This window comes from Paramormyrops kingsleyae, chromosome 8 (assembly GCF_048594095.1).
Source record: "Paramormyrops kingsleyae isolate MSU_618 chromosome 8, PKINGS_0.4, whole genome shotgun sequence".
NCBI classification, from domain to species: domain Eukaryota; kingdom Metazoa; phylum Chordata; class Actinopteri; order Osteoglossiformes; family Mormyridae; genus Paramormyrops; species Paramormyrops kingsleyae.
The window spans coordinates 26,482,683-26,505,813 of NC_132804.1; the positions used below are offsets into that span (position 1 = coordinate 26,482,683).

General features: G+C 42.1%; 1 protein-coding gene across 1 annotated transcript; it reads left to right on the forward strand.

The window, feature by feature from the left end:
• Positions 1 to 1,738: 1,738 nt before the first annotated feature.
• Positions 1,739 to 22,175, forward strand: efcc1 (EF-hand and coiled-coil domain containing 1). The gene is made up of 8 exons (XM_023799544.2): positions 1,739 to 2,608; positions 2,931 to 3,337; positions 16,787 to 16,935; positions 17,386 to 17,521; positions 17,665 to 17,830; positions 20,581 to 20,739; positions 20,960 to 21,029; positions 21,154 to 22,175. The coding sequence occupies exons 1-8, from the start codon at positions 1,922 to 1,924 to the stop codon at positions 21,285 to 21,287; spliced, it is 1,908 nt and encodes a 635-aa protein (XP_023655312.1). The 5' UTR covers positions 1,739 to 1,921; the 3' UTR covers positions 21,288 to 22,175.
• Positions 22,176 to 23,131: the final 956 nt, after the last annotated feature.

Consider the following 23,131-nt stretch of genomic DNA (forward strand, 5'->3'; position numbering starts at 1 on the left):
TAACTTATTTTTCTCACAAATGAAGTCACTTTAATGTATGTGTAACTGGCATATCATGCAAATATTTTGTGATAACCATTTTGATGTTGGCGGAACAATTTCAACTATTTAAAACTGAGCCAATGTAAACGTCACCTTGGTAACTCATAATTTTTTGTTTGTATTTTCAAAGAGATTTTTTGGCAATGCATAATAAGCGAGGTTCATGTTCTAGACTATAGTGTTTGTTTAACGTTCTTAAGTGAATATAGGCTAGACACCGTAACAAAAAACATAAGATCAAATTGGTATCTGTTTAATACCCTATATTACGAAACGATGCTATTAAAAACTATAAGTCACTAGAAGTAATCATTTACTTTTATTCTCCTTCTTGTGTTCCTATTTCGTATCCTAATCCTCTTGCCACAATGACAAAGTTTATCGGTGATCTCAGTAACCAGACTCAGCAGCCTGACCATGTCCACATTGTTAGACAATAGATCATACGAGGACTATATCATTCAGTAGTAATACGATATGTGATGTATAATCTGTACGTTATAGCTGTACATGTTGCTGGCAATTTAATAGTTGAATTGTCAATATATGGCACCATCCATCTCAATAAATAATTTACTATTTTCAAAATGCCGACATTTATTTTGTAACGTGTGCTATAACGAATGTAGTGCAATCATTAAAATTGTGTGACATATAGTACATTTTCATTTATGAAAACTATTTAAATGCTATAAGTAAACTAATTGCAACTCTTTTGGAAAAAAGCAAACAAATATATAACAGGGTCAGAGTAAAAAATATATATATGTGTGTTCTAATTTTTTCAAACCCACCTATTCAAAACCACCTCGAATTTCATCGATTTTCTTATGGAAATAAATGCCAGATGGAGAGTGAAAGCGACTTTTCAAAACAAAAGCAGGACATTAATCAGCATCGTGTCTGTATAGAGCCCAGGTTTTCTGGATTTAATTTATGGTGACATTTTTACGCCATGTTTAATGGCTATTTTAAAATTCTATCAAGTTTATATGGCTCTTTATCATGTAAATGAGAAACAATCTGCCTCAGTAAAGAGTAAGTTATTGCCATTACAGGCACGATAATGGAAAGTGTGGTTGTAGAATTTACCGAAATATGCAACAATAAACGGTGTTTGCAATTGTATAGAGACACAGTAATTAAGAACCGTCTTAACTTAAAGTCAATGTAATCGGTTTGAGCACACGCGCGATATTAGAGAATAATGTAGTACTCGCTGGCAGATGTTTGCATACTTTAATGTGCTACACATAAAACAAGTAGCCTAACGCTGTTTTCTTTTTTTCTAAACATGATACTGTAGAGGTAAAAAGACGAAACTATAATGTGTTGCATTTTTACAATGAAAAAATAAATTACAAACGTAAGATAAGTTTAGGAATACCTAGGAGCATAAGAACCGGGGGGACACATTTAACTTGGACTCATTCAACCCCCATACGAAATATACCTTTGTTTTACAATTATTAAGTTGTAGAATAATACAAAGGCCAATATCTTAGTTGTTTAAAGTTAGAAGGCACTTCGATAATAACATTTACAGTATATTCAGAGCAAATCAATGGTAATGGAAAGCAGACCAGGACGAAGCCCAGCCTTTCGGACGTCATCGCACACATGTGGAGGTTTATTTTTGATTAGGCACTATACTTTTGGGGGGGGGGGGCGACATATAAACTCCAGTTCACAGGAACGCCCCTGGTCACAAGCTCATTTCAAAGAAACTGAGGGAGTTTCCCGTATCCCACCGAGAGGATGCGCGCGTTATGGGCTGCAGATCACGGAGATCGAAACCGAACGGTGCTTTAAGCGTTTAGCTTGGACGCATCGCTGCTTTTTAGGTTTCTTAATGGAGCTTTTCTGAAGTGTAACAACTATGGATAAAACAGACGCATATGATCCGTACAGTCGACCTGCGCGCCGGACACAGTGGATCGTCAGTACCCTGGCTTATCACTATGGATTAGATCGAGGCGTTGAAAATGAAATTATAGTGCTGGCAACGGGCTTAGACCAGTATCTGCAGGAAATATTCCATCATATGGATAGCCAGGGCGACGGTAAGATCCCCGCCGAAGATTTTAAAATACTCTGCCAAGTTTTGGGGCTGAATAAGGATTGCGACCTGGAGGAGTGCGCTGGGATTTTGGAAAACATACCGCATGAGTTCACCTTCAGGCAGTTTCACGCCAAACTCTGCGGCTATTTCAGTACTAAAGCCGGGTGTCAGTACGAAAGCGGGAGGTTGCTTGTGGGCAGGGAAAGTGAGCATATAGAGACTCAGATCCGTCTGCGGAGCCCGTTGCGGCGCAGGGGGAAGGCGCTGGCGGCCGGCGCAAAGGGCAGACTCAGCAGGGGTTCTTCGCCCACCCGCGATCGGCACTCATCCGACTGCAAGCAACTGGGATCGTGCACCCGGGAGTGCTATGAGGAGATCGTGGCATTGGAGGAGGCCGAGGACAGAATCGCAAAACTGGAGGATGAAAACGCGAGTCTCAGAGAGCTGGTGGAGGACATGAGGGCGGCGCTGCAGAGTAGCGACGCCCGGGCTTTGGCTCTGCAGGTGGGTGTTGCTCCGATCGGCATTGCCGGTTCTTCTAAAAGAGTGTTGTGCGTGTGATTTATTTATTTTTTGTCCCAATAGCAATAAAGTGCATGCATATATTGTCGCACTAAAAAGAACATTTACTTTTTGTTGATGGGGCGGTAAATGAAAGCTCTTAGATTGACATTCATTTAATTTTTGAAGATCTTGATTTTCTTGACTTGCATCTTCATCCCATCTCCTTTGTCACACACCTTGATATTTATTGTGAAGGTCTTTATAGAAATCCAGCCATGCTCATGATTTCATGACTGACGTTGATACCATCACATCTTGGTAGGTGGGACTTTGGAAGAGCCACACCAAACATTCTGCAGATGGAGGCTGCTTTATCAGCCACCAGAAGGTGACAGTGGCTCAGAAAGACAATGGTTTCAGCCTTCAGAACTTCTTTCGGGAGATTGAGCTGATTCGTAGCTCGAGGGACGAGCAGGTCAAGGAGGCCATGTTCTTCAACCAGAAACTAGAGAAAGAGCTACAACGATCGCAGGAGGCCTTGCTCTCCCTGGAGGACAGCAACAGAAAGCTGAAACGGGAGCAAGGGGAGATGAGGAAGAAGGTGGAGGATGCCAGGCAGGCAGTGCTGAACAGCCTCGGCAAAGTTAAGGAGCTGGAGGTCAAGGCCAATCGCGTGCCTTTGCTCCAACGTCGCATCCAGCAACTGGAGTCAGAGCTGCTGTACTTCAGGTAATTAGACGGCTGATCACCCGCACGGGCCGCCCTGATCACAGTTCAGGCAGAAGCCTTGGTTTGCTGGTAACATTGTGAACATAATTTCAAAGTGTTGCTTCTTGCTTCGCTTAGTATACGATTGAAGTTGAAAAGCGAGCACGATATTTAAACTCCAATTACAGAAGAAAATGACGCCACCAGACTCGTAAATTTAGGCAGGGTTCCTGGTATATCAAAAGGAATTAAAACATATAAAGTTTGAAAGTGTTCAGAAAGCCTTGACCGCATTTTTATGTGGTCTGCCTGACATTTTGGCTGATCTGAGCTTTGTTTTGGGTGAGGACGGGTTCTATTTCATGACATTTTCTGAGCTTTTCAAGTGAATTGGTGGGTGATATTTACAAATTTTGGCTGTATGGGATATGTTTAAAAACCTGAAACCTTTTTTTGCATGATCTGACCGTGTTTATCAAATGACAAATTTCATACAGGATGGTGCATCCATAGTAAATATACCTGTACTTTATATAAGGAAGAGTCATTATTTAAACTCCTTAGAGAAAACATATCATATTTTTGTAGCTATAAGATAATCTGCATATGACAAATACTCCAATGGTTAGATGTTAGTCCACATCTCAGGCTTTTATAGGACTTTTTTTGAGGCTTAGAATTTTAGGTGGATTGAGGTGCAGATTTGAAGAGTATAAAGATTAATTCCTTACTCTTTTGTGGTAGGGCTGTTTTTTTTCTTCTTTTTTTCTTTTCTTTTTTTTTTTTTTTTAAAGCCACAAGAACATGGGTAAGAAATTAGGAAAGGGTTAACTGCTCCGACGGAAGATGGTGTGTGCCAGATGGGATAGTTTGTTATTCATCTCTTTCGTTCACTCGTGCATGTGCAAACACAATGTGGATTTTGTAACAAAAACAAATATTTTAGCTCGTTATCGCAGTTCTAGCACTTAACAAAAATGAACAAAAATAGTTTTGAAAGACTCGAAAATCTGTTATTTGTCATCAGCGGAGTATTCATCCATCTAAAGGCAATTTGGAAACACAAATTGACCTGAACTAAACATGGTGGTACCGCGGGAGGAAACTGAGTGCCCGTAAAAAAAGGCCACACACGTTAGCACACAGCTAGGCTGAGAATCAGACCCCTGACCCTGTAGGTATGAAGCCACAGTGCTGCCCACTAATCCACACTAAGTAAAGTGTAACTTACTCTGCAGCCACTGACAGCAGTCAAGCTGAGATTGCCTTTCACATTGAAATGCTTGAAAAGTTTTGGTTGGCTGTGAAGCAAACGAACGTGGAGCTGAACTGGTCCCGTGGTTTTCAAACAAGCCAACGCTCTGCTTTTCACAGTTAGCAACATTTTTTTCCCTAAAATTTTCCTGCATTTTGAGGATTACGATTCCTGTTTCCAGTTAACAGTAAAGACTGTTGTCCATTTTACACTGGAAGTCTAGAGAATTTACAAATTCTTTTGATGTTAGAAATTCTGGATCTATAAGTATACCACCAGTGTATAACATTGTATTTATGCAGTTTTGCCTAAGGATTTGTTTTGGTTTTGGTATTATGGAAAAAGAGACTGAACATTGTAACATTGTTGTGTCATCATTTTTTCTATTGCACAGCATGTACACTGAACCTGTGTGATCTGTGTGATAGGCCTACATCTTTGTTTTGTTCTACTTGGCAGTCGACTTGCAGATCTCACATTTAGACTAACACATTGTTTACAATTCAACATGTAAAAGGTTTGTCTTATGCTATATTTAGCCAAGAAGCATCCTGCATTTTGTGTAAAGATTTCATTGCACTGCTCACGTCTCTGCACGTGCATCAGCTGGTTCAAATCTGTGAAATTAAAATGAGTTTTTGTGTTTATTAGGCAGAATATTTTACAGCCAAGCAAAGCAAGGGAAGGCAGAGCACAGACAGATACTTCTGAGGAATTGTGCTTTTATAATGGTTATGTGCTGTGCCCAGTTTGGAGAGGTTGTTTAAGAGGTTTGGACATTGATATACATACTTTTAAAAACTATATTTTTAAAAAATATTCACCAGTTCATCTTCCTAAACTGCTTTTCCATAACTGGGTCTCGGAAAGAGAAATTGTTGCAGATAGATTTTGTTCTCATAACATTTCTAGGTTTCTTATTATCGAAAATTGGGACTTGCATAAATTCTTGCCGGACAGGTTAAGCCAGGGAGAATCCTTTCTTGCCAGCTTGGATCTGACCTTGTAAATCTGCCTCTGTGGGCTTGTGATTACAGGAGTATTGTGTTTTATTTACAGCATGCAGAACCAGCAGAGGTTTGAAGGGTTAAGGTGACCTTTCACAGCTGTTCGCAGTTAGGCTTCAAGGTTACTGATCCAAAAATAAGACATTAAAGTGCCACTCGGGAATCTTGAGAATCACAGTTTATGCTTTACAGGTGTACAAGTGACTTGAGATGTTTACCAAATCAGTCTCTGAATCATGAAGTAGTATTTACATAATTTTTATGGATGGAATGTTGGCTAAGTTTGTGATATATATTGCATTGTTAACGAAATTCAGTTATTTTGGATTCAGCATTATTTTGTAATAGTGCTCAATCATAATTATCCCAGTGTCTAACATTGTACATTTACAAACACTGGTATATTCATTTAATGTCAACATTTTGTAATTTGCCCTACTCTTTATTATCATGTAACATGTGCAGTAGACCCAATCTCCAACCTGTGTCAAGGGTAAACAACACTAATCCACCACATTTTCAAACTTTACAGGCAGTGCCAGAAAGTTTCCCCTGGTCGCCATTGATGTGCCGAGAGCTGAATAATTCATTCACACCACAATAGCTCTGCCGCATAGGCAGAGAGCTCTATTCACCCAGGGAAACACTGACTGAAACAGACTGAAAGTACCCATCAATCTCCAAGTAGTTTCCCTGGATTCTCTCTTCTCAATGAATAATAGATAAACACTCACTGGGTGTATCCTAGCAACACTCCTTCACACATTCTCCCAATCGCAACCCAAGTGATTGTTCCTCATGACTTGTCTTATAGGCCTACATACAGTTTTCAATGAACACAGTAACTTTTCGTTTGATCTCCAAAGTTATTCTCATGTCTCTTAATCTGTCTGTTACTAGTATAAGCAGCAGATTTATTGGAACCCCATGGACATCTTGATAATTGCAATTCCTAGGACTTCATTTCATAATGAATAATGTATTCTGTTGAACACTGGTTTTGTAGAGCCTGTAATGTGTTCTGATTTGACTTTGGGTTATTATAAAACATTATGGGCAAGTCCAAAATTTGCAATGGCAATATATAGGTCTAATATTTAGATTGGATGGATGGTTTACAGTTAGTTTTGTTGTTGTGGTGTTCTCTTGTATATTATTTCAGCAAATAAAGGCAATGAAGAACTAATTATAGAACTAATGCCTTATTTTATGATGTTTCATCATAAATCCCTATTTCTTGTATTAACTAAAGATATTGTCATGACCTGTACCCTACAAGTAAGAATCCAACCACTTTTTTCCCCAGAGATCTCATAGCTCTGTCATAAAAGTAAGTAGCTAAAGTCTGGTAACGCTTATATACCAGGCTTGGGTGGAATTTAAACAATTTACAGGACTGTTAAATTTGAGGGAATGCTCTAGGTCCCTTTGGTTTAAATGTCATCCGTGACAGAGCCTGTCGGTCTGGGTCATACCAAAGGTCCATTTTAAAAATGGTTCGACTCATAAAGCCTATTACCTACAGTATCTTGAGGGTCATCCGGGTTGCGGTGATTGTGGCTAGATGTTCTGGTGGAGCAGAACACACTTTGTGGGAAGGCATGTGTTTCAATCAATTGGAGAAGTTGGCCTGGCTGTTATACAGTATATACCGTTGGCGTCGTTGGGTCTGATCACTCGGGGCTATAGCCCTGAGTATTTTAAGCCTATAGCCCCAGTATTTTAGCCCAGTTTCCAATCTTTCATAGAAAAAGGGAAAATAAAACAAAGTCAAGCCCCAGGTAAACTTGACTTAGCCTCTGATCTTTTCAATAGCTAGAAACGCCCCTGGAATATACTCTATGCGTTGAATATAAATATGGTTTTCATTTGTGTAGCAGGAACAGTGACGTTCTTCCTCTTAGCATCATCTGGTTGATAGCATGCCCTGCTACCTGTAATGTGGGAAGACTCTACCAACTTGGAAGGAGCCACCCAAGGTTGAAACTCATTGGCTGTCAACTTTCCGCACTACAGGGATCAAGTTAGGGCTGCCCCCTGAAAGTGTACTATTCGAATATTCAGTCAGAGACTGAGAGTCCACTGTGATTCTTAATCTCAAAGAGTAGCTTTGCATTACAATAACACCATAAAACAGGTAAAAGCTTAGAAAAGGAATGCCATTTCAAAGAGCAATTACACATAAGGGCGATCATAAATATGTTTTTATATATTAGAGCAGGACGCTCCCTAAACTCCACATCAGCAATTATCTGGGCAGTAGTGATGTGTGATTGGACCCGCGGGTCAGGTGGGTTCGGTTCAGCTTGCCAGAAAATATTGTGGGTGTGGGCGGATCGGGTCAGTGAAAAAGCAGCATTCCAACCAAGTTTAACTTACAGAAACACTGAGTGTAGCCAGCTTTGCGTTGTTGGCTCTCTGAATTGCGTGCGGTAGGCGAGGCTGTGATTACTAGTGCACCTAGGCTATAGGGTAGCAGGCGCACTGAGCTTCAATTCAGCTGGATGTTTAGGTGTGACTTAAATAAAGACTTAAATAATAAAGAAAAAGCGCAATGTCAAGTGTATAGTCTTTGATTTATTGGAAGCATATCGAATGATGGATGCATTTTGGCACTGAGCCATCATCGGCGTCCAACCACGCTGAATATGGCTTGGTGCCGAAATGTGTTCGTAAAAACCAAAGAGCCAAATAGAATTAATCCTTGATTTAGGATATAATTTTCAAGCATTAAAGGAGACGGATCGGCCGCTGTGAATGGAAATCTATTGATTACATCTCATCTATCTCTTATTCACCGTCTGTGAATGCACCACCAGGCTGAAAGGATATCCACCATCGCATAATAATGTGTGTGCTTGACTCCTAAAAAAAGTGCATAATGTTGTGCTGTATATGACATGTGTATAGAACAACAGACATGGAATTTAAGTAATTTAACGTCAAAATAACGAGAGAATTTCAAAGTAATTAACTGGTGGTTATGTGTTGCCCTATGCTATTGCATGACTAAACTCAAAATGTATGCATGATAATGCATTCATAAAGCATTATAAACTTGGCTTTAAATGTTTATCAAAAGCCGTAACACATAGCCATGTGTATTGTACATTATAAATGCTTTATGAAGCTCTCATCTGTACTATAGATACCTGTATAATGTATTATAACGGTTGGCATAAACATTAAGGATGCTTTGTACTGCATTATAAAGGTTTCTATAGTGCATTATAGATGAGACCTTCATATAGCATTCATAATGCGTCATTGACATGGGTATAATGTGTTATGCCTGTTCATAAATATTTATAGCCATGTTTATAATGCTTTATGAATGTATTGTAATGCATACCTCTTTTATGTAAAATTCTTTAGTCAGAATAATAACCTGTGGTTAAAAGCTGAAACTGACTGTTTATTGCATTGGATAATTTTGTTCAGGCTATTAAATAATGGGGATAATGTAATAGTGCACTGATCTGGCAATTTTGACCAATACCGATAACCACTATATTTTTGTCAAATTTTTCCAGACCTGATAACAATACAGATAACTGGCTAACATCTGAGCTCCACAAATCTGCAGTGACACTGATGCAGGTGACATTACTTCATAAGATCCTGTGAATATATGTAGCAACTAGCAACCGCGTCCTATAATTCAGGCAGTGAGACATTTTGCAAAGTGGCAGACTTGGGAGACTGCAGTGTGGTAATACGAGGCGAAGGAGCCAGCAAAATCCCTCATCCTCCACTACAGAAAATGTCTGATCATCCAGTGCAGTCATCTCCGTTATTCTGGTAGTTGTGTCTCGTTCCTCATGGTTCTGCTAACTTTAGATATTAGCCAAAGCCTAAATATCGGCTGGTATCGACCATGTTTGACGCCGACGTATCCTGAACCTCTAGGATGGTAATGTCCATGCTGTGTCAGTGCTGGAAACGGCAGGGGGGGGCGAGATCCCTGTGGATCGGTGAAAAGGCTCTGGATTGAATCCAGCCGGCCCACAGCTGTTTGGGAGAGAAGCAGACGCCTGACAGCCCCTGTCAGTGATGAGTGACACCGGCTGTGCCGCAGCCAGGAAGCGAGGGCCTCACAGACCTCAAGCTGAATCCTTGGGGCTGCTTTCAGCTACAGGCGGCTGCTTTGATTCTACCACTTCCCTCTAGTGTGTTTCTATCGTCCTCACAGACCACTGCTTTTTCCACCCCCCTTGAATTGTTTCTTCCTCTTGTATTTCAGCATGTAATCAATAACAACTGAATCTTATGGTTCCCCTCAACACGACAAATGAACTTGTTTATTAGAATACAATAATTATTATAATCATAGTATTGATTATTACAATTATATCATTATAATCACATAGAGCACCGATTATGACTTGAAAGACGTTTTAAGACGTGGGAAGGCTTTTTAGCGTTCAATGTCCGTGGAGTGTGGGAAAAGCTAGTGGTTCATCTACATTGTGTAGAGAACAAGCCATGGGATTTAAATTGAGTCTCTTTAATCTCTTGTTAAATCTGCTAAAGACCTCCTTGCACCAGTTATGGGATTATCTCCGGTATGGTCAGGGGTCATCTGGGATAGATCAGCCGTGTGGGAAAAAGTCAGTCGTTAATGGCACTCGTGGATTTTAGAATAACAGTGGGAATGAAGGTGCGCTGATGGAAATGGTCAACCGTTTGTCTTCGACCCAGAAAGTCCTGCGACTTGTTGTTGTTGCTGGATACCGGTGTCTCAAAGGCATTCCGGCTGTTTTCATATCGTGGTACAATTTCCTTTTGTAGAAAAAATATATATACTGGATACGGTCTTCCAAATTCCATGCCTCCCAAGTTCCAATGTCACATGTAAGGTTCTTGCGTAGGTTCTGCAGCACACTTTGGACCAGGGAATGAAAGAGAGCGAATGGGTTGAGAGTGCATGGAGGCCTCCCGAAAAGGAGGCGGTGGGAGCAGAGATGAACATTCGGGATCATTACCGTGAAGAAAGGGGGAGGTCGGAGGAGTGTATCTTTTTATCCTTGTGTGCTTCCCTTGACCCAGCGAAGCTAAAGTATCTAAATCAGTTACTGCGGCCCTTTGGAAACGTCTGGGATAAGGCTGCAGACAATGGAAGCCATTGACAAAAAAAAAAAAAAGCTTATAGAGATGGGTGAAAAAAAAACCATTGGGAAAAGGGGACAGGCGGTCAGCTGGCTGTATCTGTCCTTGTCACCTCACGAAGAGGCTGTTTTTCCAGACCCTCCTGGGTTCACTTTGGCGGGCAGGAGAGAGAGAGTCTGACTTGGGCAGCAGAAAGAAAACACTTTGATGGACATTACAGAGTAGCATTGCATGGGGAGTATATGCGCTTGGATTATAGTCAGGCTGAGCAATGGCCGCACAGTGAATGCCAGGTTAAAGGCAGGTCTCGGCCTTCTCCTTTGCCTTTTTTTCCTCTGTTCCTTGGTTTTTGTATCCCTCAGCTGAATGGGCTGTTTGGGAACACACCCCTCCCCCAGCATCTTACAGATATTCTGAGTGTGCACACATCAGCACTATGGTAATGTATTCATCTCCCGGTGGCTTCAGAAACGTGCTCTTCAAGGCCATATGCTCTTAAGTTACCAGATTTCCCACTTATATGTGTCAATTTCCAGCGTTTGGTCCCCTTTTTTTGCACCTTCGTTGGATGTTTGCTTTTTGTCTGGGCACGTCTGCTAGCGAACCGCATTCTTCCTTTGAAAAATGTTTACGAGTCTGACCTCCTAGTAACAACAGACCGGCAAAGCTGCAGTTAGTCACATTAATTGCTGTCTGCATATGTTCTGAGCCAAGATTAAACCTGAGAAGGAAACGGCACATGAAGGTACCACCCGTGTCTCCGTTAATCCTCCCGTCGGTTTGCTTTTTTACTTAACCCAAGAATGAATAACGTGTATTTATCGATGACAGTCGTAAACATTTCTCCCTTTAATAAGAAACGTTCCCTAAGCTAGTGGAACGTCCAGAACATGATGTAGCCTTTCCTAAGTGATCGTTAGCCACTCGGTTGGGCTTGCGTCGAAGCCTTACTGCAATAAACACAGGAAACAGCCTGATGTCCTCACTTCAGCCACAAACAGTTGGGGCCACCCTGGTTTAAAAGCGTTAGTCTGCCTTGTATAAATATGTCGGAGATAAGAAAATCCTGTTATAAATACGCAGGCTTGGCTTTATACCGCTTGGAGATGTGAGCAGTACTCGGCTAACTTGTGCAAACCACTGATGTGATTTATGAGGAGTGTCCTGGAGGACAAAGGAAATCTCAAGGTCAAAGTAATATCCTGCATTATTTTAGAAAAACATTTATATGAGTAGATTGAGGAGGCCTGCATTCCCTGCATAAATATGCAGGTGCCTTTCTGCATTTCTTAATGCTTTGTTTGGCATCTGTTTCTGCTTTACAGAGACTGCACAATGTGTAGTTTTCGGAATTAAAGTCAGCTGGTTTAAAGCAGGATTTACGTTTTGAGGGATTTCACAGGGCATACAAACAGCGTGGTCTCTAATGCACCATAATTAACGTTGATCATTCATTGTTCACTTCCGAGTGACGTTTGCCTCCGCTGTACATAACATTTCATTGTCTGCTTGTTGTTTTTTATTAATTTCACAATGTTGTTGGCACTAAAGCTTACCTGTTCCTGTCCTGGATTTCTGCCCTTTTTTCACCTGGTTTGGTTGCTCGTGAACTAGGTTCTGGCACTTTAAACAGCACCCAGCTTTTCTGTAGACTCCACTTTTTCTTTTTGCATTGTGCTTTCATGCAAGGCTTTTCAGCGTGTCCAGACTGCAGCTTGCTTTGTGTGTTAAGGTGTGTAGATATTACTGAAAACTCCCAAGTCTCTTGTGATTCTCCAGTTCTTTACAGTGAACCCCTATGAGGATAAATTCTTTGAGCTTATTCTAAGGCACCAGTTTTGAAAGTCCTGATCAGGTTTCTAACATAAGTTGTGCATATACCATTTGCTTTGATGCTCTTAATAAAAACCAGGAGTATAAATCTAAAGTACAAGAGGAGTAAAGCGCATGAATAATTTCTGTATTTGAGGTCATATACTCTACCTTTCTCATGGGAGCGTGACACCGGCTCATTTCTGCAGTTTCCTGTAATCAAAGCAGGGCGCGTGTGATATAGGGCTCTGTTTGAAAAGGCACGTGAGATTAAAACAAAGAAAAATAGAATTAATAATGGTAGGACAACTAACCCAAACCAGATGGCAATATTGGTGATTATTCCCTTTGTGGTTGCCATTATTCTAAAGGTCTACAGTTTCAGATCTGACTTGTAGGGGTACAGAATAGTCAAGAATATGTGTATAGACCATGCAGTATTGGTGCATGCGGCTGAAGTATCATAATGTATTATTAATCATCTATTCAGTGTTGATTTTGTAAACCCTTATGTAGGAATTCACAGGAATTCTCACCTTGGACCAAAAGCTGAGTAATTTACCTTAGTTACGGATTGCTTCCTATGGTTGCCGTTCTTCTGAAGTCTCACAAAGCTGAAGAGATTCACATTCAAAGATTTGGAAGGCATTTCAGGGTGTCGGTTCAGGTTTTCCATTTAACTCTGGCAGGAGCTTTTGTTCACAGTCCATTTGCAGGAGCGCCGTGCAGTTCAGGACGCGTCTCCCTGTCTGGGGAGCAGATCCAGCCTCCGCATTACAGCCTTATGAACCTGACCTGCGTTTCTGGGCTCCTCCAATAAACAACCAGCACCTTTGCTGCTCACATGTGAAATTCTGATAATGTTAGGCCAGACCTGACAAACAGTCTATTTATTTATTTTTTTCCAGAAGCTATAATGACTGCTCAGTGTTTCTATGGACATTTCGGTCTCTTGGAATTAAAGGCTTTCCCCTGGGTTTCCCCACAGAGACCCCTTCTAAAGGCTTGTATGCCTTCTTTGGGAAAAGGTAAATGTTGTGCACTCCAGCTCCAGTAACTGGCATATCTATTACAGCTATACTAGTCACAGGAATGGGGGTCTCTGGCCTGTGAAGGCCCAGCACAACTCACACTCTTAGGGTTTTTCACAGGAGGTCCCAGACATAGCAATGTGGGACTGGCACAATGCCCCCTTTGCAGCAGATGTGGGGCGCTCACTCATGGGTCTCCAGCACCTTCCCAGGCCACTGTAGGCCGTCATGGGCCCGGCACCAGCCCCCACCCTCCCCATCCGCAATCCCAAGTTCCAGCTTCCACCCAATAACTCAAACATGCCTTACCTCTGCGACAGTTCACCTTTACTGGGGCCCCAAATAATGACTCTGCATTGGACCCTCCGTCATTTTCTCCACAGTTGATATCCGGCACACAAATTGCGTTAATTATAATGGCATGTTTTATGCCGCCCAGAGCTGAAATAACTTTCATGATGGAATGACTTAAAATGTCCCAAACTGAAGTGATCAGGTTTTTTTTTTTGGACTCATCTTGCTGAAGACATTTTTCTCCCCCTCTGTTTTTCCCTGAAAGACGGCTTCATCTGGAAGCACTTATTCTGTGAGTCACTAAGGCCCGCTATCGGATTTCCTCCAACACAAATGCCAGAACTCACTGCGACGGGGGAAGTTTGAAAATTTGTGCAAAATGATTGATCTGCGCAAAATAAAATGCACGTTCTCCTTCAGTACGTGGGGCTGACTCAAAATTAATAAACAGGTAGGCGTAGAGACTAATAGTAGAGACTATTGTAATTTCAGAAACGTATAGTTCTGCCATGACTAAGGTGATTTAAAAACTCAAGGATGTTGAATCAATTAGTATGTCTCCTTAGCCCAAGTTTTTCCATTGTTTTTTGGTGTCTAGGAAAAATTCGAACCTTCAGCTCGACAGCTTTTGAGTCCCTCTCCCCCTCACCAATGGATGCACCAAAAGTGTTCCTGGATCCGCCTGTCTTTCCCTCCTCCCCAGTTTCCTCTGGCTTAACGGATGACGGCTTTTCCTCATTCTGCATGCCAGGCTCCATACCGTCCTGCTTCACTCATAAACTGATGAAAATATTTAGGACAGTCTACGCTGGAAGCCTGGCTCCAATTAGGCCTGCTCGGCTCTCTTCAAAACACGTCAGGAAATCATTCGGTACTCGCAAGTAATACTGCTTCTCATCGGCTCAGATTCCCACTTTATTTCACTACCTGCAAGGCTTCTAAAATTGTGCTTTGCTTGCATTTCTGCTTTACAAATTATCCATCTTCTGAGTCTCAGCAGACACCACTAGTAGGTGCTTTTGATCAAAACAGCTGAAGCACCTTACAAGGTTATTCCTTTACCCCCTTTGTCGGGGTGGATATTCTGCTGAAGTAATTAATCTTAAATACAGCTCATGAGAATGGATCCCCCTGTACTCATTACCCTGCAAACTTGATCTCTAAATCCTACCCCTTTGCCAATCTGCCTTTCCTTTATGTCAGTGGTTCTCAAAGACTCCTTGTGTACAGGAAAACACATTTGGGCCCCCCTACGCAGGTTATGATATCGTTTCTCTAAATATAAATCAAATGGTTCTAAAATCAGAAGCATGACCACCATTACAAAAGTACAAAAGAAAGTAGCGTTCAGGCTCTTTCAGAGTGACTGTTTTTATTTTGCACTGGAGAATTGCACTTTAATTTCGTTGTACAATGTCTCATTGCTACAATGACAATAAAGATTCTATTCTATTCTATTCTATTCTATTCTATTCCATTAAACATGCACCTAACTGAAAAGACTCTTATTTTAAGGTCTGATTCCTCACCTTTCCCCTCCATCAGCTTCACTGTGAGGTGAACAGCTCCCACTCTTCTGGTCTACAAGATGTTGGAGTTTGTCTGTGGGAATTTTTGCCCATTCAGGCAGAAGAGCATTTGTGAGGTCAGGCTCTGATGCTGGACGTGAAGGTCTGGCTCACAGTCTCCGTTCTAGTTCATCCCAAAGGTGTTTGATGGGGTTGAGGTCAGGGCTCTGTGAGGGTCGGTCAAGTTCTTCCACACCAAACTCACCCAACCATGTCTTTTTAGACCTTGTTTGTGAACTGGGGCACAGTCATGCTGGAACAGAAAAGGGCCTTCCCCAAACTGTTCCCACAAAGTTGGAAGCATAGAATTGTCAAATGTTTTGATATGCTGAAGCATTAAGAGTTCCCATCACTGAGGCCCAGCCCAACCCCTGAAAAACAACCTCATACCGTTATCCCTCCTCCACCAAACTTTACAGCTGGCACAATGCAGGCAGGCAGGTAATGTTCTCCTGGCAACCACCAAACTCAGACTCGTTCATCAAACTGCCAGACAGAAAACTGGGATTCGTCACTCAACAGAACACATTTCCAGAGTCCAGTGCCGGCGTGCTTTATATCACTCCACCTGATGGCATTGCGCTTGGTGATGTGAGGCTTGCATGCAGCTGCTCGGCCATGGAAGCCCATTCCATAATTCTCTTGGAGCACAGTTTTTGTGCTGGGATTAATGCCAGAGGAAGTTTGAAACTGTAGTTATTTAGTCAACAGAGCTTTAGTGATCTTTGTGCATTATGTGCCTCGGCACTCGGCAACCCCACTCCGTTACTTTACGCTGTCTGACACTTTGGCTGAGTTTCTGTTCTTCCTGAATGCTTTCACTCTGCAGAAATACCACTTACAGCTGACAATGGAATATCTAGCAGAGAAGATATACTGAGTTATTGCAAAGGTGGCATCCTATGACAGCACTACGCTTGAACTCGCTGAGCTCATCAGAACGACGCATTCCTACACAAATGTTTGTAAACCTGACTGCATGACTAGCTGCTTGATTTTATAAACCTGTGGCAATGGGTCTGAATGAGTTTTAGTGTGTCCATATAGTGTATATCAACATACATGACGGCACTGTGGCAACCCATATCTTCTCGTGAAAAAATATATCGTAAAAATCAGATACAGGCTACCACCCAGCCATAGCTGTAGCAATGTCATACCTTTTACTATATTTTTCAAATAAATTGTGCACCCCCCCCCCCCCCCTTGGTCCTCACTGAAGCCCCACGCTGGGCTGTAACCCCCGCCCCGCCCCCATTGAGAACCACTGTGTGTAAATCAAGCAATTAATTAATTATTCCTCATAATGCAGGGAAGTTATCATACCCACCTTTGTACAAAGACAGCAATTTGATGGTGATCTCAGTCATTCAGAACCTGTCTCTCTCTTCTAGGTCCGAGGTGTCCAAGGTGAAGGTCCCCATCAGCAGGGCAGGGGGACCTGAGTTCAGCAGTGGCAGTGGTACAGGTCGGCGGTGCTGCCTGAACACGCAACAGGACCGGCGCTCCCCTACAGGCCGGTCCGAAGCAGCACCTGAAAACAGTATGTTACTGCTTGGTCTCAATGACGCCACGCTAAATGTTTATGCTTGGGAAGTGCAGAAAACGCAGACTAGCTTGGGATCCCTTGGGTCAGTTAGACATCTGGCCTTCCACTGCCATTCAACCTGCTGTCAGTTGGGCCACCACAGGGTTTTCAAGGTCGAAGAGCTTGCTCCCAGTGTCCCTAATAACTTTTGCGGGAAATAGAGTGGAATGGAGTGGTGAGTTGGCAGCTGGCACATCAGGGGAAGTCTTCCCGTCAGCACCTCTCCAGAGCTGGCCTGGATGCTGCGTTGGGGGCGCGATATGACAGAACCGCTATGGGCAACTCAAAACTCAAGATGGGGGAATAATGGGGCGGGAGAAATGGCCCCGACTAATGTTAAATGCGGGGTCAATGCCATTGGCTTGCTGGATTCACCCCCCTGTGCTGTGTTTGTGTGCCCATCAGTGGAAGAGCAGCTCTTCCGCTCAGTAGAGGGCCAAGCAGCATCTGATGAAGAGGAGGAGAAGTGGACGGGAAAGCAGCAGTCGCAGGTGGATGAGGTGAAGAGGATCTTAACCAGGTTGTCCTGCTGCGGCGAGAGGTATAGCTTGTTGACTATGCTTCACGGCCATGCTACTATCTCCACCAACACAGTGTGTCCACCTGACAATATAACCCTCAGACCTTCTCCGTCGGATAATTCATGGCTTGTCATTTTAGGTGTTTGATGCTTCTAATCCGCAGGTGCGACGACAAGGCTGTCAGGAAGCTACTGTCACACTTTGGGGGCACCAGGAGCGAGGAGAACCAGAGCGCCATGGTGGAGCTCCTGGAGAAGGTCACTCGGCTAAACAAACAGCTGGAGATAAAGGAGACCCTGGCACGCAAGGCTGAGATGGACATGGACCAGGTAGGCCAACATGCCCATTGGACCACAACTGTTGCTTGGCAACCTGCAAATTCTAGAAGGTATGGTCATGCCATGCTAATGGTACATTAAATAAGGCCTTGCAGCCCTCGCATTACATATCATGGGGTTCTGTCTCGCCTTAAATGACACTGGGAAGGGACGTCAAGCTGGGAAGCCTCCTAGTGAGTTGTTATGAAGGGCTTCAAAGTTAAACCGCAGCGTGTGGCCAGCCGCTCCTCCTAGCTTCCAACAGCAATCTGCCTGCCTCCGCCCTCCACTGCGGTCTCTGGCTGATGTCTGTTTCTGTTGCTAACTGTAACAACCAGAGATACCCCTCCACCATGCGTATAGGCAGTCCCCAGGTTACGAACGGGATCCATTGCCTAAGTCTGTCCTTAAGTTGATTTTATAGGTAAGTCAGAAAAATATTACAGTACATAATAATAATTATTCAGTAATAAAAATAACTAGGCTGAAGCAGCCTGTATAAAGGGTATTACAAAGAGATGGAATAAGCCAGACCTACCAACACAAGACGAATGGTTCGAAATAGTGGAATATACACTCACCTAAAGGATTATTAGGAACACCTGTTCAATTTCTCATTAATGCAATTATCTAATCAACCAATCACATGGCAGTTGTTTCAATGCATTTAGGGGTGTGGTCCTGGTCAAGACAATCTCCTGAACTCCAAACTGAATGTCAGAATGGGAAAGAAAGGTGATTTAAGCAATTGGCATGGTTATTGGTGCCAGACGGGCCGGTCTGAGTATTTCACAATCTGCTCAGTTGCTGGGATTTTCACGCACAACCATTTCTAGGGTTTACAAAGAATGGTGTGCAAAGGGAAAAACATCCAGTATGCGGCAGTCCTGTGGGCGAAAATGCCTTGTTGATGCTAGAGGTCAGAGGAGAATGGGCCGACTGATTCAAGCTGATAGAAGAGCAACTTTGACTGAAATAACCACTCGTTACAACTGAGGTATGCAGCAAAGCATTTGTGAAGCCACAACACGCACAACCTTGAGACGGATGGACTACAACAGCAGAAGACCCCACCGGGTACCACTCATCTCCACTACAAATAGGAAAAAGAGGCTACAATTTGCACGAGCTCACCAAAATTGGACAGTTGAAGACTGGAAAAATGTTGCCTGGTCTGATGAGTCTCGATTTCTGTTGAAACATTCAAATGGTAGAGTCAGAATTTGGCGTAAACAGAATGAGAACATGGATCCATCATGCCTTGTTACCACTGTGCAGGCTGGTGGTGGTGGTGTAATGGTGTGGGGGATGTTTTCTTGGCACACTTTAGGCCCCTTAGTGCCAATTGGGCATCGTTTAAATGCCACGGCCTACCTGAGCATTGTTTCTGACCATGTCCATCCCTTTATGACCACCATGTACCCATCCTCTGATGGCTACTTCCAGCAGGATAATGCACCATGTCACAAAGCTCGAATCATTTCAAATTGGTTTCTTGAACATGACAATGAGTTCACTGTACTAAAATGGCCCCCACAGTCACCAGATCTCAACCCAATAGAGCATCTTTGGGATGTGGTGGAACGGGAGCTTCATGCCCTGGATGTGCATCCCACAAATCTCCATCAACTGCAAGATGCTATCCTATCAATATGGGCCAACATTTCTAAAGAATGCTTTCAGCACCGTGTTGAATCAATGCCAGAATTAAGGCAGTTCTGAAGGCGAAAGGGGGTCAAACACCGTATTAGTATGGTGTTCCTAATAATCCTTTAGGTGAGTGTATACCATGGAGCAGTTAACGCACAAAATAAGAATTCAAGAGGAACGAGGTCTGAAGAAATGGACTGTGTTTATGTTCTCGGCGACAAGATGAGCACTGGAATACTGATATATCACAGGATAAATATGTAATAGCTAGCAAACTAGACTGTTCACAGGTTGTGGTTTTTGTTTTTTTTTTTTTCTCCCCTTTTGTCGTGTGTGTGTGTGTGTGTGTGTGTTTGTATTTTGTGATCTATTTTGTAATGGGGAAAAAAGCAATGATAAATAAAGTTTTGAAAAATAATAATAACAATAACTAGGCTGAGATGGATATGGACCAGGTAGGCCAAACTGGGCCACAACTGTTACTTATTGTGTTGCATTAATGAAAAAAAATATACTGCAGTTGTACTATTGGGTCATTGCTTGGCCAAGTCAATCTTTATGGGAAACAAAGTGAATTCATAAACTGAAAAATAAGATTCAAATAAGTAGATAGTGTATTTAAGGACTTAAATATGGAAGAAAAAAAATAAGGACTTATGGAGAAAATACCAATTTCCCAGGAAAAACCTTGATGATATGATATACTGTACTTGCTTGTATTCTTAGATGTATACCTGTTCAGCCATCTTCTAAGCATTGATCCTGGTTGGGGAGCGGGAGGGGGGGGGGGGGATGGGATAGCAGTACAGAACAGGGATAGACATTGAACAGGGTTGTAATGTGCAGGGTAATTTATAGATGCCACTTAAATTTGCCTTTAGACATTACATTTACATGGGAGACCCATACAACATTGTGACAACTTTCAAGCTACACATATCCACTGAAGGTGAGATTCAAAGGTAGGGGGCAGACAGGCTACCCACTAAGCTACCATACTTACCCTGGCTATTTACCATTAAGTTATTTGGGTTGTCACTTTGATTTTAAGTAACATTAAACAAACTAAGTAATAACAGTTCATTAATGTTAAATGTTCTCTTTTTGGCAAGATGAAGGACTCATTACTGCTGGAGCTCCAGCAGAAGGCTGAGGAGACGGAGCTGCTGCACATGGAGCTGCAGATGCTGGAGACGGAGCGGGTGCGTCTGTCCTTGGTGGAGGAGAAGCTCATGGACGTCCTGCAGCTCTTGCAGAAGCTGCGAGACTTGGTCAGTTGAGGACAATGAGCAGAATGGCCCATTCATATAACTGTTGCTGTGATGACCACTCAAAAAATGCAAACAGATTTAAGCACAATGAAGATGTAATCATCTTGGCCAGATTGGCAGCCACCTCTGCAGTGGTTTTCCATGTTCTGCAAACTGTTATGACATAGATCTACTTTGATTTCTAATACAGACTGATGTCTGTCCACTCTGCATTTTCCAGAATGTATCGAGAAGATCTCTGGGCAAGATCTTGTTAAGCACATTGGAATCTTGCAGTGACCCACAACATGGTGAGGATCACTCACCTCAGAAAAGAAAATGTGGTGTTCGGCTTTGTGATCATAAACTAACAACCTGCAGTTAAATCAAGATGTTGATGGCAAAATCATTAATGTTCTTCCGTGTGTTCTTCAGGGAAGGCGCACATTCTTGAGGTGCTGAACGCTCTTTATCATGAGCTTGCTGCGTGTGAGCTTCTCGCCAGTGCACCCCTGGAGCGAACACAGAGTCATCAGTCCCTGACCAACGCCCTCCTCATCACATGCTGAGAACCAAGTCTCAGACCATCAGCAAAGTGCAACTGCTGGGAAGTCATGTAGATAACATATCGCAGCAAATTGGACTTTGAGCCGAGACCGAAGGGGATTTTCTGAAGTCTAGATAGAAGAAAAAGAGAAATTTTAGGAGAGGGAACTCATGCAGTAACGTCTTTCCTCTGCAATGTCCCTGTCATTGGGTTCCATTAAAAATGTGGTTTTGTGTACGCTGTGTGTTTCATAGTTTAAAGTAGCCACACGGTTCCATTTATTGTTGTTATGCAACAGCGAGGAGAGGTTCTGTGATTTGATTGTCTATATTTACGGCGGTTTTCCAGCTGGCTCTTGACAAATACAGGCAATATTCATTTTTTTAAAAATTTACACATTGTGTAATTTTAGCAGATTTAGAAGTAGAACATGGATGTGGTTCATATTTATTGGGCAGATGGTTAAAGCTATGTTGTACTTTTGTGCTACGGACGTATTGCCAACTTCATTTTACACTTATTTCCGTGTAAAAATCAGGATATCAGCTTGGTTAAACAGATGGCAAATATTGAAGATAAAATTTCAACTACAACAGTGTTGCAATAGATTGCTGGTCTGTTACTAAGCCAGCTGGGAATGTACATTTTACAACATGACAAACCTTATCTGAGGTTTTCATCTAACGTTCCAGTTCAAGTGTGCATTACATTTAGTCAGACAGTTTCATTATGCAAAATATCTGAGACAATATTAAACATAGACATGACTCATTAGATATTATATATGCACATTTCCTGTAATTGTCTTTTGTTTGATCTTACTTCTTTGTTAAAACATTATTAGTTTTGTAATACGAAGAGTACCTAAATAAGCTGTACAAGCAAATAATAAAATAGATTATATTCATTATGCTGGCTCTGTGATAATTTGTTTCCAGTCCGGAAAACTTGCATCACTAAAAATGACTCTTAGGATCTAGAAGAATAAGAATCGCCTTCTTAAAAATGTTAAGGATTTAATCTAATGGCTTAAACACAGATGCAAGCAATAAACACAAATAACCATCTATCTGCACGCTTATGTAATCCCGGGTTGCGGAGGTGCCTGGAGCCTATTCCCCGGCAGTGTGGGGCCCCTGGGCTGCGATGCCAGCCCATCCCAGGGAAATCGTACCCTCTGACACATGCAGTTACCCAGTATAGTTGTCTCTCTTAATGGTGGCATATGGTTCCGACCAGGGCACGGTTTGTCAATTTTGTTGCCAAGCGAGCTTATATACCTGACCTGATGTAACATAAAGTAACCTAACATTAGCATACATACATTACCATAATACAGTATTAATACTGTACTATTAGCAGTATTACAGTGAGGCAGAGGGGTTAAGAAAACTGTGCCATCACTACAGATGATGCCTTCAAAATCATTTATATAAATTTAATGCAGTACTGTAATATGTGTTACACTGCACAATTTCACATTTTTTCATTTGATTTAAAAATTTATATTTTTAATTTTATGTAAATTTTACAACTGCTTATGATGGCATTTTGAGGTTATTCAATTTCGTTCAGAATGAAGGAAGGATTCCAATTCCCAAGCCTGAAGGTGAGAGAACCATTCCACTTCCTTTATATACAATAAGCATCTATTGCCACTGTGGCATGATAAGCAGGAAATAATGATTTTAATGCCGCAAAACAAAATGACATCTTGGTTTCATTACTCAATTGTGGACAAAGTCCATTTAGACGACTAATTCTGTTTTCTGTCCAGGAATAGTTGATACATGCTTGGAAATGTTTATTATTTAAATATTTAACCTCAAGTTTCAGCTCAAAAAATTCCCCAGTCACAAGCCCCTG

What these genes read in the sequence shown, in the direction of transcription:
- efcc1 (XM_023799544.2), top strand. Translation starts at nt 1,922, where the DNA reads ATGGATAAAACAGACGCATATGATCCGTACAGTCGACCTGCGCGCCGG. An exon ending in TTGTCCTGCTGCGGCGAGAG is followed by an intron (nt 17,522 to 17,664) that starts GTATAGCTTGTT and finishes TCTAATCCGCAG; the next exon opens with GTGCGACGACAAGGCTGTCA. An exon ending in CTGAGATGGACATGGACCAG is followed by an intron (nt 17,831 to 20,580) that starts GTAGGCCAACAT and finishes CTTTTTGGCAAG; the next exon opens with ATGAAGGACTCATTACTGCT.